This window comes from Panthera leo, chromosome B1 (genome assembly GCF_018350215.1).
Source record: "Panthera leo isolate Ple1 chromosome B1, P.leo_Ple1_pat1.1, whole genome shotgun sequence".
NCBI lineage: Eukaryota > Metazoa > Chordata > Mammalia > Carnivora > Felidae > Panthera > Panthera leo.
In genome coordinates, this window is record NC_056682.1 from 35,708,372 (window position 1) to 35,723,808 (window position 15,437).

Below are 15,437 nucleotides of genomic sequence, written 5' to 3' on the forward strand. Positions count from 1 at the left end.
GCAGAGCATGAACGGGGAGGGGCTGAGAGAGAGGGAGACACAGAATCGGAAGCAGGTTCCAGGCTCTGAGCCGTCAGCCCAGAGCCCGACGCGGGGCTCGAACTCACGGACCGCGAGATCGTGACCTGAGTTGAAGTCGGACGCTTAACCGACTGAGCCACCCAGGCGCCCCAGACCCTGACTTCTTCTTAGGGCTCTCTGTTCTTACTGGAGTTTCCTGCTCTGATCCTGAATGCTGCTCACCTGTGGACAGGAGACCACCCAGATAAAAGCCTTCCAGCTTTTCTTTACTATAGCTGCCGAAGCCTCAGACCACCCTGTCGTTCAGCCCCACCTTTGGGACTGGACCTTGAGCTGTGTAGGCTCCTTTAGGTGGGTCCAAGAGCTGGCCGAGCCAGGGACTCTGCAAACATGAGCCAACTGGGTGGGTGCCAAGAGTAGAGCAGGGATAGAGAGCATCTTGGGGGATCCTGGGACCTCTCTAGTCCACAGAGACAGGCCCCAGGTGCATTGCCTTCTAAAGCAAGCTGAGTGGTGGAGGGGGTGAGGGTTCTGTGGGAGTAGCACCTGGGAGTCAAGCTTCTGCTGCCCTCTGCTGTATGCTGGGAATAGGTAGTTCTGAGCTGGAGGCCAGTGGAGAAGGCACAGGGTGGGGAAACCTCCCTGTGCCCAAGCTGTGTGAGGGCGTACTGGTGGCAAGATGCCCAGGGGCACTTGGGGGCAATGTTACGACTCACTGCTGCAAATAAAAATTTCCTACCCCATTGCTGGCTCTCAGGTGTCCAGTGGCTTTGGTGGTAGCTGTTTCACTGAGAACAGAGCCAGGGCTGTGCTCTCTGTCCCTGCTATTCACGGAGGTGGGGGGGGGGGGGCAGCATTAGCGTTCAGACTCCCTTCTTCCATGTTCTCTTTCCTCAGAGGAGCGAGTGGGCACCCCAAGGTCAGCTGGTCCTGGAGTCAGGAGTCCATGGTGATGATACTCAGGTGCAGAGAAAGTGTAACTAGTCTCTACCACCTGTGGGTGACTCATGACCCAGCTGTTTCTTCCTGGAGATCACAGTCTTGGGGCCCACTGAGATTGGAGTCTGTCCCTCTGTTAGGTCAACTCCAACCAACATAGCCAAAGACAAGCTCAGCAGTCCCTCTCCTCTCCTCTCCCCTTCCCCCATTGCTGCCAGCCCTTGCCCTATGTGTGAGATTTCAAGCAAGTTGACTGATTTCCCTGGCCTTTGGTTTCTCCTTCTGTAAAGTAGATAATAAAACGTACACTGTCAGTTCTTGATTCTGCCACTTACTAGCAGGGGTGGCCTCAACCCTGTTACTTAGCCTATTTGTATCTCAGTTTTCTCATCTATGAAAGGTGGATAATCGAGATACATACCTGACAGGGTTAGTGTGAAATGTAAATGCATTAAATATACAATACATTAATATATGAAAGACCCTTGGAATAGTGTGTCTGTCACAGAATTATGATTTGTATTGGTCTTTAGGACCATATGAGATACAGAAGTGGCTCAGAGAAGAGTGCTTGGTGGGAGAGAAGGTTGATCTTTGGGGAGAACTGCCGTCTGTGGCTGAGGGTTCCTTAGCCGTCAGTCTCAGAGCCCCTGTGCCTTATGTCTCACCTGTAGCCTCAGATGCCCAGCCAAGCCTGCCCCTGAAGAGTCCTCAAAGTGGAGTCTCATAGGTGACATGTCTGGGTTTCCACCTCTTCAAACCACATTCATGTGTTCTTGGCTTAGCAGGTGCCCCTCAGGCCCCACAGCCATACTGTCCTGGGAATTCCTGTTCTGCTTTTTCAAATGGGCAATGGACCCTCATATTGTGCCAGGGAGAAGTTGCCAGGGAAAGTGGGTTGAGTCTCTCAGACACGTTGGCACTCTGTTGCCCAGTAGGAAGATAAACATCATTCTGTCACTTCCCCCCAGGACTCCTTCTAGGGGTGGGAGACACTTCTCTCCCCGAATGCCCAGCTTTCTTCTCTCCCCGAATGCCTGCCTGGTCACCTGCCCTGGGGGTTCATCTGTGTGTCCAGAGAGTTGCTCAGCAACCCAGTGTAGCTGGGTGACTGTGTCAACATCTCATGACCAAAGGCCGTGAGAGGCAGAGTCCACTCACTCTGCCAAAGCCAAGAAGGATGATACCTCTCAGCTGCCAGCCACACGCCCCTCCATGCTGAGTCCTGCTCTCAGGAGCAAACCTCTGATGTCCCTTAGATTTCCTAAGCACAGTCATCAGGACCAGGAGTCTCCATGTGAGAGATCTTCCCAGCTGGGTAGCCTTCAAATAGGTACAGGGGAGGTCTTTGCCAGCAAGTAGGGGTAGATGCTGAGGTCAGGTCAGGTGACTCTGGAAGGCAGCTGGGAAGGAGGTGGTTCTGTAGCAGGTACCAAAGGACCCAAGGCACACATGCACACAGTCAGCCTAGTACCCTTTCCTCCAGAGGAATGGGTGTCCCTTCCCTCTTCCGCAACCTCCTTGTTCCTTCTAAGCTGGCCCCCTATTAAGTCAGTCACATCCTTCTGCTCCAAGGACACAAGGATGTGTCTCCTTGATGAACCTCAACTTTCACCTCGATCACAATGTCTGTGCCTAGAGATAGATGGTGGGATCCTAGCCTGTGGTGTCTCTTATTCTTCCAACATAGGGTGGGAGCAAGGCCCAAGGTGAGGGGGTGGTTAGATGGGAAGAGCAGGCCTCAGGGGAGTTTCTCCTGTGGGTCAGTTTCACTGCTAGCTCTCACACCCAGCAACACCAATAAAATTGATGATAGTAATTAAAAGAACATAATTACCACGAGTTTATTTATTCCCAGGAAGCCTCCTTTCCCTGGTCCCAGTCATTACCTATTCCATCCTTTCCATAGGTGGTGGGTGTTAACTATAGCTCCAATAAAAAGTAATAACTGCCAAAGTTGCCCACCTCCATGGATCTGGGGAACTCTGCTGTCTCCTTCACATCAGCCCTATGAAGCAGAGGGGAGGTGGCACAGGGTCTAGGTGGGGGAGGCAAGGTCCCCATTGCCCGAGGGAGGAATGGAGTGCTAGGCAAAAGAGGTACAAGGAGTGCAATCCAATATACAAAGTTCTAGAGGCAACAACTTTTGCCTTCTCTTTTGAGCTCCCACCTTCTTCCCCATATGCACCTCCCCCCAGAGGAACTTCTGAGTTCCCTCTCCCCTTCCAGGTTGGAGCTCAGAAGACTTGATAAGCCAAGCATTATCATCCAGCAATAAATACCACCAGGTGAAGTTACTTTTCATCCCAGAGGGAATGTATTTCCTAAATGGTAAAAAAGGGATCTTTGTAAAGGTCAAGACCCTGCAAACAAAAACTTGCTACAAAGTGGCAATTGTTGATATGATTAAGCTCTTAGGGATATTTGTGTTCTTGACTCCCAGGAATAGGTGGAATTTCAAATTTCTGGTGAAGAAGGCATGGAGAGTACAGCTGCTCAGGGCTCTGCGGAGAATCTCTTAAATCATCATGGTCAGCCCACCCAGATATGTGGGCTCTGGAGAGGTAACTCTGAGAGACATCAACTCCTGAAGCCCACTCTTCAGGGTGAATCTCATGGGGATGTTGAGCCCCTCAGATCCCCTCTCCCTACTTCCTCCCGCTTTCGCTCTAGGTCAACTCAGCGTCTTTGAGGCACTCACGCATCTCCTGGCCCAGTGGTGCAAGACCTGGATTTGTCCAGGCCTAGCCTCCTTCTGAGTGTGCGTGAGCCTGGAAGCGGGGTCCTGCATCCATCCCATGCCCTTTCTCATTTTACAGAAAGGAAAGACAAGGCAAAAGGAGGAAGCCGGTTTTCTGAGAAAACTCTGGAATCCAAATTTCCTTCTTTTCCTCCTCCCCACCTTTTTGTCGCTGTTTCCCACCCTCTAATCTTTGCAATCAGGGCTGCTACTCAACCTATGGACCCCATCCACAAGTAGGAGGTGCATCGCCCCTTTAAGGGGCAGGCCCCTGGCCTCCCTGACCTCGTCCCGCCCCCTCCGGGGCCGCACTGCGCCTGCGCCGAGCGCCGGAGACCTGGGGTTGGGCAGAACCCAGTTCCGTGCAACTTTCAAGTGAGTTGCAAACTCCGCCCCGAGGCCGGAGCCGGTGGCCCAGCGCACTGAGACCTCGGGGACCCGAACGAACGAAGGCCTTGACCGCAACCCGCTGCCTGGGACGCAGCAGCGCCGCGGGGAGAGTCGAACAGCTGGTTCTCCGCAGCAGGAAGTGCGGGTGGGAGCCGTAACTGCTCCGGCAGCGCGGCGAGGCAGCAGAGCGCGCCCGCCCTTACCGGCTCCCTGGTCGGTTTCTCCGAGCCCCGGCCTCCTCGCCTCAGCCCACGGGTCTCCCCATTCTTCAGGCTCCCCGCACTGCAGATTTAGGGGGCGGCCGGCTCCGCCTCTGCCAAGGGGCAGCCGGAGCGCCCCTCTGGTTCTCGCCCTTCCGCTGATTACCCCATCCCAGCCCTGCGTGAGCGTCCCTCTAGGCATCTTGTAGGGGTTCTCCCTTCGTCCTGAGGCTGCGGGATGGTGTCCTGGATGATCTGTCGCCTGGTGGTGTGAGTATGGCCGCTTTCATACCCCCTCTACCTCCAGGTGCCAGGCCGCCCTTGAGGTGGAAGATGGGAACATCTGGTGGGAAAGGGGCTTTTAGTGCCCGCAAGGGTTAACGGACCTTCGGGCCTACCGCGTGGCATCGGGCACCCGTGCTTGTACTCTACCCCCAAAGTCTTCTTGGCTCATGGCGACCGCCCTCTCCCCCGCCCCCCCGCAGTCACATACACTGCAGACAGGAGTGTGGGACAGAGGACCTCACACCAGCCTGCAGCCCCTTGTCAAACAAGGTGTTGTGGCACGTTGTGGGCGGAGATTTCAGGTGCCTGCTTCCTTTCTGAGCAGTCACATGACTCACCACCCTGGCCTCAGCCTCCCCACTCTGTCCTACCTTTCAGTACTCCAGCACCTGGCTCCAAGATCCCTGTCTGCAGCCTGGCAGTGCCAGGTCTGGTGGCCCTGATTGCGTGTCCATGGGAGGGGACAGCCTGGCCCTCTCACCAGCTCAGAAGCCTGCTTCCCACCTACCTGCTGTGTGTGCTCCCGCTCAATAATGCACTCATAGGCCACTGGTGCAGGCTTGGGCAGGCTTGGACTGTTTGTAAACAGCAGGGTGGGGAGGTGGCCTCCAGGGCACTGACTCAGGCACAGGTTGTGCAAGCCAAGCAAGAAGAACAGGGTAGGCCCTTGCTACTTCACACCTTTCAGGGAAGTGGCCACCTGGTGTGGGGGGGGGGGGGGGGGGAGGGCATGATGCCCCTCATACTCCCCCTCTGTTTTCTAGGCTGGTGTTTGGGATGCTGTACCCAGCTTATGCTTCCTACAAGGCTGTGAAGACCAAGAACATACGTGAATATGTGAGTGTGGCTGTGGGCAGGAGAGCTTGGTTCAGGTTGGATGGGATGACAGTCAACCTTGGGGGATATGGTAGGCCTTGGCAAGGTGGGGACGGTCTGACCTCGCCTCCCCTTCCTCCAGGAGCATAAGCAGGTGCGTGTAGAGTGGGTGTGGTTGGAGGGCAGGCTATGGGGGTGCCTGTGCAGAATCTTGTGGGTGAAGCTTCTTGGGGGTGGGTACAGGAATGAGTGGCAGTTTCTCAGAGGCACCTCTCTAGGGCCAGCCAGGTGCCAGGAGAATGCAGTAGGACAGGCTCTCTGGAATCTCTGGGTCAGCCTGGGACAGGGGAGTTGGCTCTGCAGGCTCAGCTGTTGGCCTCTGACACCCACCCCCCCCCACCCCCAGGTGCGGTGGATGATGTACTGGATAGTCTTTGCACTGTTCATGGCAGTGGAAACCTTCACAGACATCTTTATTTCCTGGTATGCATGCAGGGGGTCTGTGGGCTGTGGGGAGATGATGGCCCACTCTTGGCCCAGCTCCCTGGCTGACCTTACTCCCACTGTGCTCTGACAGGTTCCCTTTCTACTATGAGATCAAGATGGCCTTTGTGCTATGGCTGCTCTCACCTTACACCAAAGGGGCCAGCCTGCTTTACCGAAAGTTTGTCCACCCATCCTTATCCCGTCATGAGAAGGTACCTTGGGGGGAGCCAGGGAGGGAAACATAGGGGTGGGTGTGAAGGAAAGAGCCTTGGACTCGGGGTTCAGGACGCTGGGTGAAACCTGGGTTCTAATCTGAGTCCTGCTGCCCTTCAGCTGTGGGACCTTGATAGAACCTAGCCTTCTTCCTCTTCTGTGATAATCAAATGGGGGCACAAGTGAATGAGCATTTGAAGGTGTGAAACACCAGCTGGAAGTTGTGTTGGGGATGGTGGGAGAAGGCTGAGCATGGTCATTCACTGAAGCATGGGAATGTCTGCTCTTGGTGTGGTTGCTAGTGCACTGTAGGCAGGGGTGGGCAGGGAGGCATGGCACGCACCGGATTCTCTGGGGCTGCAGAGGAGGAGTGACTTCAGTCTTCAGGTGTCCACCTGAGCTCTCTCCCCTTCCCGGCCCCTACAGGAGATTGACACCTGCATCGTGCAGGCCAAGGAGCGCAGCTATGAGACGATGCTCAGCTTTGGGAAACGGGGCCTCAACATTGCTGCTTCAGCTGCTGTACAGGCTGCCACCAAGGTACCTTGGGCCCCAGCCCTCCAGCAGTCCTCCCAACCTCATGCCTTTTGGGCGAGTCCAGCTCTCTATCAGGGAGCTGAGAGAGAGCAGCTGACCATGCCAGGGAACAGGATGAGAGGTGACAGGTGGGGTGTTGGCAGGAGTGTGGAGCGGGAAGTTGACTTCCTTGGCTGGGACAGTGACTGAGTGGTTGCTCCTGCTCTCTGGGCCTGTTTCCTGTTGGTGCCACAAAGGCACGGGGCTAGAAGGTCACTGGGTTGCTTTTAGTTCTGAGGCCTATGCCCCAGTGATTACCCACCAGTCAGCCCTTGATTTTCCTGAGTAGCTGCCCCGACTCAGACCCCTTCCTACTAGGATCCCCTGCCCCATTCCTCCAGGTGATACAGTGGTTCCCCATCATTTGCAGAGTCAGGGTGCACTGGCTGGAAGGCTGCGGAGCTTCTCCATGCAGGACCTGCGCTCCATCCCTGATGCCCCTGCCCCTGCCTACCAGGATCCCCTCTACCTGGAGGACCAGGTACCTCGCCGCAGGCCGCCCATCGGTAAGTGGACAGAGAGATCCAGAGCTGTTCCGGAAGGAATGCCTCTTCCATGCAAACTGTGGCTTCCCTAAGGGTTAGAAGAAGGTCTATCTTGGCCCTGGGCCTTCAGACTATGGAAATGCCCAGCTTTGCCTCCCTGGCCTCCCTCTCCTCTACACAGGGTATAGGGCAGGGGGCCTGCAGGACAGCGACACTGAGGATGAGTGTTGGTCAGATACAGAGGCAGTCTCCCAGCCACCTGCCCGGCCCCGAGAGAAGCCCCTGAGCCGCAGCCAGAGCCTGCGTGTGGTCAAGAGGAAGCCACCCATGCGGGAGGTCAGTGGCAAGGAAGGCACAAGGGAGGTGGGCTGTCCAGGTACTTAGCCTACACCTCTCAGGTTGTGCCTGCCCTCTCCCCGCAGGGCACCTCGCGCTCACTGAAGGTTCGGACAAGGAAAAAGACCATTTCCTCAGACATGAACAGCTAGGGTCTTCAGAGCCTGGCTCAGTCTTACCTCTTGCCTTGTGGAGCACCAGGTGCTATTTGGAGGGGACCTCTGGCTGCATGTCTGACCTACCTGCACCAGCTGCTCAGGCTCTGCCCCCTTGGCTCCTGCTGCTGGCTAAGGGCTGGGTGCTGCCCAGGCCATGCACAGGACTATACCTGTAATGTACCAAAGCAGGCTGGGCCCAGGATTCTATTTATTGTCTTTCTCATCCTTCTACCTTCCCGGTGTGTGGGACCAGCGCCCTTCTCAAACCTCTGCAAATGAAACCAAAAGTCCACCCAGCTGTGTTCATTCCTTTCTATCCTTCAAAGTACTTGACAGTCTCCTCCAAGGCCTGTGTGTGTGTGTGTGTGTGTGTGTGTGTGTGTGTGTGTCCTGGTTGTATGTTTTATGTTGGTGAATGAGGTCAGGTTTATGCAAGTTTTGGTAAATAAATACATAAAAGTGGTCTGTTTGTCCTGGTTTGTACTCCTGGTCCTCATAGCACATATTATTAAACAGCCTTCTACAGGCCAGTCCAGGCCTAGGATGGAGGCTCAAGGGACAGACAGACTGCCAGAGGGGCCCAGTCTAATGGGGGAGGTAGCCATTGACATATAGTTGTAATGGGTCAAGTACTGTCACAGGAAATTCTTGGAGACCTCTGAGAACATAGATGGGGGACAGAGGGAGTAGGTGAACAGCCCTAAGAGGGGTCAGAGTCTAAGAAGACTGCAATCAGGAGATGGGGTTAGATCTTGATGAGAAGTAGAAGCCAGTGGGAACAGAGGTGTGGAGGGAGCTTGGGCAGCACAATAATCCCATGGGGACTAGCTGGAGCTGTAAACAGACAAGGCCAGGGGAGGCCAACTTCCTCCATGGGCCTGAGGTGGTCTCTAGGCAGCTCTGGGGACATTGAGTTCCTGTAAACACCCAGGATAATGCAGAGAACATTGCACCTCTTTGGAGTGGCCGTGAGAGGGCAGCAGTTGCCAAGGTCTGGGCTGCCCCTAGCTTCCAGGTCAAGGAGGGCGGGGTTGGGAGGCTGGCCAGAGCCCTGCCCTACAGGGGCCTGGCCGCTGGCTGGCTGGCTGGCTGGCTGGCTGGCTAGCTGGCTGGAGAGACGATGCAGAATTCTGGCCTGGCCTCCAATGGCTCTTTCTGCTGTTCCTTCCTGTTGTTTGTGGTCATTGGTCCTGTCTGCCCCCTTCACGGAGTCTCCCCTGTCCTGAGACCCAGGCTTTTTGCCAGAGCTCGCTCTACTCCATCCCCTCCTCTAATCCCTGGGGCAGTCAGTGCTGGCTTTGCCCTCTCTTGCTCCTGCTCCTAGGTACTGGTCTCACTGCGGTGTCCCAGGGCTGCTCCCCTTGCCCACCCCATGCCTGTTCTTCCTTCCCACTTTTGATTAAGCAAAGAGGTGGGTGGGAAGAAGGGAAATGGTGTGGTAACCCGGAGTGACCTGAGGAGTGTGGATTAACTCTTGGTGTGGGGATTATCCAGGTTTTATTTGGGGAAGGCACTTAATCGGTCGGGGTGGTTTAGCTCCTCACGTATTGGTGTTCAATGACTTCCTATGTAGGCATTCCCTTGCATCATGGTGTTGCCTCATTTCTTCATTTCTTCATTCAGAAAGTCTGTTGAGCATCTATCGGGTACCAGGCGTGTTTCCAAATACTCAGAATGCAGTCTAGGAATGGCTAGCACCTAGAATGTGACTCCCCAGCAGGTGCTGCTCTAAGCCCCTAACACATTCACTTGATCTTCATGACAATCTCCTGAGGTAGGTACTATTATTATGACATCCATTTTACAAATAGGAAAACAAGGCACTGAGAGGGCAAGTGATTTGCCTGAGGTTACACAGCTAATAAGTGGCAGAATTAGGCTTTGAACCAGGCAGTCTGGCTCCAGAGTCAGTCCGCTTAACCACTGTGCAGGACTAAAGTAAATGAGGCAAGAAGAAGGAGGTAAGTGTGTAGCAAACATGTAGCTGTGTGTGTAGTTGTGTGCCTGTCCTTGTGCTGGCCATTTTATAGGGATGATCTCCTTGAATCCTCCTGACGAGCCTGAAGGGAGGGGTTAGATCCATTTCACAGATGAAAAAACAGAGACTTGGAGAAGTGAAGCAACTTGTCCCCAGTCATGGCTGCCTGTGGGTGGTGTCCCTGTTTCCTGAGGCAAGCTTGCCCAGAAGTTGCTGCGGTAGACGTGGAATGGCAGGATCCACACTCCCGAACTGGGGGAAGCAAACAGGAATGTGTGGTGAACCGGCAAATGACACAAAAACTCCGAGGAAGGGGAAGGCCTGAAGTTAAAGGGTGTTGAGGGAGCTTTCATGGGAGCTGGAGCTTCACCTGCCCTCATTCCTAGGATGCGCTTTGAGTGGGGAGCAGGGTCTTTTGGGCCCCTAGGCTGAAATGGTGACACTTTCTCAGGCCCAAGATCTCCACCTCCACCCCCCTCCCCGCCAGCCTCTTTGCTAGCCTGGCTGCTCTGCAGCTCCTGCCTTTTCTGACTCCAGAGCACTCAAGTTCATCTGTGCATCCACATCAGCCTCCAGGCCTTTGCTCCAGCTGTATGACTCTCCTGCCCTCTGAACAGTCTTTCTTTCCTGGCCCCCCATAGCCTTCCTTAGAGACCTGCTTTCTCCCAGAAGCCTTCCCTGACTTGCCAACTCCTCTTCAAGCTACTAAAGCTCCTGATCTCTGGCTGGCTCACCAGTCTTGGGCTCACAGTGGGCTGCGTGGGTGTGCCAGTCCCCAGCTGGCCTCCCTTAAACCTGATTTGCTTTGTAATCCCCACCTCATCCAACCGGACTGCCTCATACCTCCATGCTGTTCCCCCTGACATGATCTTCCCCCTCTACTCAACTCTCTGTCCTCCTCCTATGTGCCCTGTGAACCTCACTCAGACACCACCTATCCCAGGAAGCCCTCTGTGAGCACGCCCCCCTGCCTCCTTAGAGTTGACTGGTCATCCAGACCACACCATAGCTATTCTTACACGAACCTCTCTGTTTTTGCCTTGAGCACATCCTATTTTCTCCCCCAATTCATTGTGACTTCATAAAGAACAGACTTGCAACTTATTCACTTTTGTATCCAGCCTGGAATAAGTGGTGGTTAAGCCAAAGTGAAATGTCGTCGTATGTGTGTGGCTCAGTGAAGGCCCACTTATTCTCTGACTTGTGAGCTCCAGCATCACTTCCTCCGTGAAGCTTCCCCCCACTTCCCCAAGGTGGGACTAAGAGCACCTCGTACTCATTTGTTAATATGCCGACTCCAACAGTCACCCCACAGTGCCCAGCACAGGGCCTGACATGTAAGAGGCCCCAGTGAATGTTTGCTGGTAAAAGAACAAAGGCACTAAGTGAGTATAAGCTCCTTGAGGGCAGGGATGGCCTATGCTTTCATCTTTGTGCACTGTACCTCCTTGTGCCCATCACAGAACCTTGAAAATGCCAGGGTCTCTACAACACACACATTTGCCAAATCACTGCTGCTGCAGTTATACGGGTTCCAAGACATCCTGAGGCCAGAGGGGAAGGGGTAAAGAGAATTCCAAGTTCTGGGGCATTTCTGGCCAAGCATACATGTGATCCTGAGACTAGAGCCTTGGGTGTGGGCTGGGCTTCCCTCAGAGCCTGATCTGTCCCTCTGACAATCACTGAGACGTCTGCCTTCTTCGACACTGCCTCCCTCTGCATGGGGGGCCTGGCCCTAGGGCCCCCTAAGCTCTGGCCTGCCCATAGCCCTCAACCTCCTATTATCCACTAGTATGCCCAGGTAGGATCAAGGCTGGACTTCTGCTGCAATTGACTTAGGGCACAGATGTGCTGGGCTCCATGCTGGGCACCCAGTAGGGAGATGAGACAACCTAGGCCAGCCCCCTTGCAAGAACATACCTCTGCTTGGCCCCGGTACTAGTCCCACTCGGTTTGTGCCCAGGGCTTACTCTCCGGCTTCTCAGTCCACCTTGCCTGCTCGAGGGTCTCCTCCATTGCCTCCCAGTTGCCAGGTGCGTGTGGTCCCGAATTCCTGGCCTCCTCTTTCCTGCCCCTGCACTGCCCCACCTTCTTTTGGACCTTAGACGGCTCCCACTCTCCCTGCCTCTTCAGCCCCTCTCAGCCTGTGGCCCTTTCATGTCCTGGTCCCCCTTCCTGCCTCTGGCCTCCAGGTGCACTTGGCCCCCTGCTGTAGTCTTACCGCCACTCTTGGGCTGCAGATAGTTAACCTCTTGTTTCAACACGGCCCTGGCCCAAGCTGAGTTGGGGAGTCTGGGCTGGCACTGCCCCACCCATAAGGGGGTTGACAAGAGCACCCAGGCTCTTGCCCCTTGTCCCTGATAAACATCAGGGATAATGGCTGGGTAGGGGGCAGAAATGCCGGCAGGAGGATGATGCCTGCTGCTCAGGAAACCCTGGGGGCCAGAGCCTGGTTGCTAGGCAGAAGGTCTTGAGCCTGGGGCAGAATGAGGTAGCTTTCTCTACTAGGGTGGTTAGATGCAGGGAGGGGAGGGTGGGGGAGGGAGGATGGGGCACTGGGGAGGTGTGGGCTGAGAAGAGGAATTAGGTCAGGGATGTGGGTGGGTGGGCATGAGGGGAGGGGGCATCTACTGTAGAGCTTCCTCCTGGCTCCAAAAGCATTTCCACACTTCCCTTCCTCTCTCCCCCTCACCCCAGGTCCTGGGAGAATTCTCCCCGGTATTCCCCCTCCCCCATGCCCCCCGGTCCAGGCTTTGCCACAAGGGTGGGGGGCAGAGTGGGGGGAGGCCAGCCTCAGCTGTCTGAAGGATGGAGGGGCTGGGGAAGTAGGGCTAGGTGCCCAGACGGCCGCGTGTGTGGGAGGGGATGTCCTCAGATGCCCTCCACCCGGCAGTCCCCGCTCTGACGTGGGTGCCCCCCCCTCTCCCCGCCCGGATTAGTGGCAGCTTGGCCTGACTCTCCGGGGCTCCTTCCCCCGCCCCCGCCTGCTGCCCTCCCCTGGGCAGGGGGCTGTTCCACCCGAGGGGCACTGTGCTTGCCCAGGTAAGGGGCTCTGGGGACAGCGTGAGGGCAGCTGGCTCGTGAGTGCTGCTGTGCTTGTCAGCATGAATGTGTGTATCAGAGTGTGTGTGTGTATGTGTGTGTGTGCTCTTGAGGGCTCTATGTGAGCCTGGGGTGGGCCAGTACGCATCTGGGGGTGCTGGTCAGCTTGCCTTTGTCCACGAATTCAGCATTGTGTCCCCGCGTGTGTGGCTTTCCTTCTGTGTTTGTGTCTTTTGTGTGTCTCCTTAGATCTGCTCCGTCCTCAGGCACAGAATAGCCGGCTATAAGGGCTCTGTGGGCCGGTGGCATGGGCTGTGAAGCAAGATGGGGAGCTGGGTGAGGGTGGAAAGGGCCTTCTCCCCGCACCTCCCTATAACCCCCTCGGCATTTCAGGAACCTATTCTGAGAGTCCTGTTCTAGTCCAGAGACTGTGACCTAACAAGGCAGACAAGGCAACTGGGGGTGAGGTGGGGGGAGTTGTCTGTCATACTCCCCTGGGATAGTCCCCATCTCCTTTGGGATGACAGTGACAGGCCCTCAGCACCCAGGACAACCCAGAGTCCCACCCTGCCCTTCCCAGCCTCTTCTAGGCCCTAAGCTGAAGGGCCCAGACTTCTCCCCCCTAGACTCTCTGACAAGCTTTGGCTGCCAGAGGACACAGATGGGGGACCACAGGCACACCCCAGCCCCCCATCTGCATCGTGGAGCCAGCCTGGGGGAGGGTCTGGGGCTTGGGATCTTGGCATTGCAGTCTGCATTAGACCCTCCATGATCATATTCCTGGGCACACTCAGGTCCAGGCCACCCCTCAGGGGAGCTGGGGGAGGAAGGGAGTGTTAATAACTTAGTCATGTAAACAACCCCTACCAGCCTGCCCTGCCACAGAAGCAGCCTCTGGGGGGAGGTGGAGGGGCTGAGTGAATCTATGCCAACATGACCCAAGTCCTGCCCAGTGCCTCTTCAGGACTCCTCTTCTTAGGCCCCCTCCTCTTCTCCCCATCTGGGAAAAGGATTCCTGCCTTTGTCTCTTGGGAGGAAGGCTTGCTCCCAGCTCTTCATGGCTCCCCTCTCCAGGGATGTTAGTGTGACTTCGAACCAGGCTAGAGGCATCTGAGAGCTCATCCCTTGGTTGGGATGGGGGTGGGTGGGGTGGTGCTGCCTCTGTCCTAGGCCGGGTGAAGTCAGGCCAAGGACGGCTTCCATAGGGTGGCAGGGGAGCTGTGGGGTGAGAGGTGGGGGGGCCTGAGGGGAAGGGAAGCGCCCGTTGGGCGTGTGGGTTTCTATGTGTGTCTGAATCTGTCTGTGTGTGTTTGAATCTGTCTGTTTGTGTCTGTGCTCTGGAACCACCCCCGCAGAGGAGCCGGGATGCTTCCTCGGGTGGAGGGTGCCCTGCTTTCCCATTTCCTCTCCTCCTCTCTGCTCCCTCCCAGGAGCCACTCCCATGGGCTGCTCTCCAGTGCTGGGCCTGGAAGCACTAGGAACTGGGATAGGGCAGACCCCCGAACACCAGGCTGGAGCAGGTGTTGGGGCTCATGTGGTCCCACCTCCTCTCTGGACACTTGGTGAAACCTAGGCCCATAGAGCAGGGACAGACCAGAGCCTAGGTCTCCCGGAACTGCTAAGGCAGGACACGGGGCCTGCTACTGGGACTTGGAAGGGGGCTTTAGTCAAGAATGGTGAAGAGCAGCTTGGCCAGGTGAGGATGAGGTAGGGCAGATCTGGGCCGCGGGGGGTGTACCCATGTGCCAGAGCTGAAGGACTACAAGCAAGTGGTCCAGCAGGCACAGGGTCGGCTGGTGTGGGTCAGGAGCCCATCACTGACCCGTGAGAACCCGACTGCCCCTGCCAGCTCTGGCACTGCCCCCTCCCAGCCGCCCCGCCCTAGCACCCCGGGGGGCACCCCGCCCCACCATGGCCTGGTCCGGCCCCTCCCGCCCTTTGCTCCAGTTCCCGGGCTTGGCACCTATAGTGGGGGTGCTGCCCGCCTGCCAGGCTCCGGGGCCGGGCCCACGGGAGGGTGGGGCGGCTGGGAAGCTGGCACGCTGCCCCGGGGGAGCCTCTCTCGGCAGGCGCCCGGGTGCCGCGGGGGGGAGGGGGGAACAAAGGGCTCATTCTCCCCGTGCGCAGCCGGTGGCATCGCCGGGGCGTTGGCGGAAGCCCCCAGGGCCCGGGAGGGGGCAGGCCCAGGCGGGGCCGCCGAATCACGGGCTCCTGTTTCCCGCAGGGTGCTGGAGGAGGAAACCGGCGGAGCAGCTTCCCCACTCTCAGTTGCGCGTCTGGCGATGGCGATGAGAGGTCTTGCTGCGCTGTCCGCCGCGCTCTCCCTCCATTAGCCGCGCTGCGCCGTGCTGCGCCCTCTCTGGTGCCTCTCTCCTGGGACCCGGGATCGGGCCCCCCTTCCAGGCACGACCCCCTCCCCCGGCCCTTCGGCCTTTCCCCTGACTCGGCCGTTTCCGACCCGGGGCGCACGTTCCCCCCGGCCCGGCTCCCACTCTCCCTCCGGGGGCACCCGCTCCCTAGCCCCGGCCCGGCCCTCCCCGCGGCGCAGCACGGAGTCTCGGCGTCCCATGGCGCAACCCACGGCCTCGGCCCAGAAGCTGGTGCGGCCAATCCGCGCCGTGTGCCGCATCCTGCAAATCCCGGAATCCGACCCCTCTAACCTGCGGCCCTAGAGCGCCCCCGCCGCCCCGGGGGAAAGAGAACGCGAGCGCGCTGAGCAGAGAGCGGGAGAACGCGTCCTCGCTCGCCGGCCGGGAGGCCCCGGAGCCGGCC

At 57.1% G+C, this 15,437-nt stretch overlaps 2 protein-coding genes across 6 annotated transcripts; both read left to right on the forward strand.

Annotated features, from left to right (window-relative positions):
• The first annotated feature begins 4,018 nt into the window (after positions 1-4,018).
• REEP4 (receptor accessory protein 4) lies at positions 4,019-8,127 on the forward strand. 4 transcript variants are annotated; one of them, XM_042934629.1, is made up of 8 exons: positions 4,023-4,560; positions 5,340-5,412; positions 5,798-5,874; positions 5,969-6,089; positions 6,517-6,630; positions 7,037-7,172; positions 7,333-7,487; positions 7,574-7,731. In XM_042934629.1, exons 1-8 carry the CDS (start codon positions 4,529-4,531, stop codon positions 7,637-7,639), a joined length of 774 nt encoding a protein of 257 aa, XP_042790563.1. In that variant the 5' UTR covers positions 4,023-4,528; the 3' UTR covers positions 7,640-7,731. The 4 variants fall into 4 exon arrangements, with proteins under 4 accessions (XP_042790565.1, XP_042790562.1, XP_042790563.1 ...); XM_042934628.1 differs by lacking the exon at positions 7,333-7,487 and having other exon boundaries at positions 4,022-4,560; positions 7,574-8,127; XM_042934631.1 differs by lacking the exons at positions 7,037-7,172; positions 7,574-7,731 and having other exon boundaries at positions 4,019-4,560; positions 7,333-7,437.
• A 1,334-nt stretch (positions 8,128-9,461) lies between these two features.
• Positions 9,462-15,435, forward strand: HRURF (HR upstream open reading frame). Of its 2 annotated transcripts, none has more exons than XM_042934636.1 (2): positions 9,462-9,606; positions 14,890-15,435. In XM_042934636.1, the coding sequence occupies exon 2, from the start codon at positions 15,233-15,235 to the stop codon at positions 15,335-15,337; it is 105 nt and encodes a 34-aa protein (XP_042790570.1). In that variant the 5' UTR covers positions 9,462-9,606; positions 14,890-15,232; the 3' UTR covers positions 15,338-15,435. The 2 variants fall into 2 exon arrangements, with proteins under 2 accessions (XP_042790570.1, XP_042790569.1); XM_042934635.1 differs by lacking the exon at positions 9,462-9,606 and adding an exon at positions 10,087-11,008.
• Positions 15,436-15,437: the final 2 nt, after the last annotated feature.

Coding starts and splice junctions, on each gene's coding strand:
- REEP4 (XM_042934628.1), top strand. CDS start 4,529: ATGGTGTCCTGGATGATCTGTCGCCTGGTGGT. Junction 5,875..5,968: donor ACAGACATCTTTATTTCCTG/GTATGCATGCAG, acceptor GTGCTCTGACAG/GTTCCCTTTCTACTATGAGA. Junction 6,090..6,516: donor CCTTATCCCGTCATGAGAAG/GTACCTTGGGGG, acceptor CGGCCCCTACAG/GAGATTGACACCTGCATCGT.
- HRURF (XM_042934636.1), top strand. CDS start 15,233: ATGGCGCAACCCACGGCCTCGGCCCAGAAGCTGGTGCGGCCAATCCGC.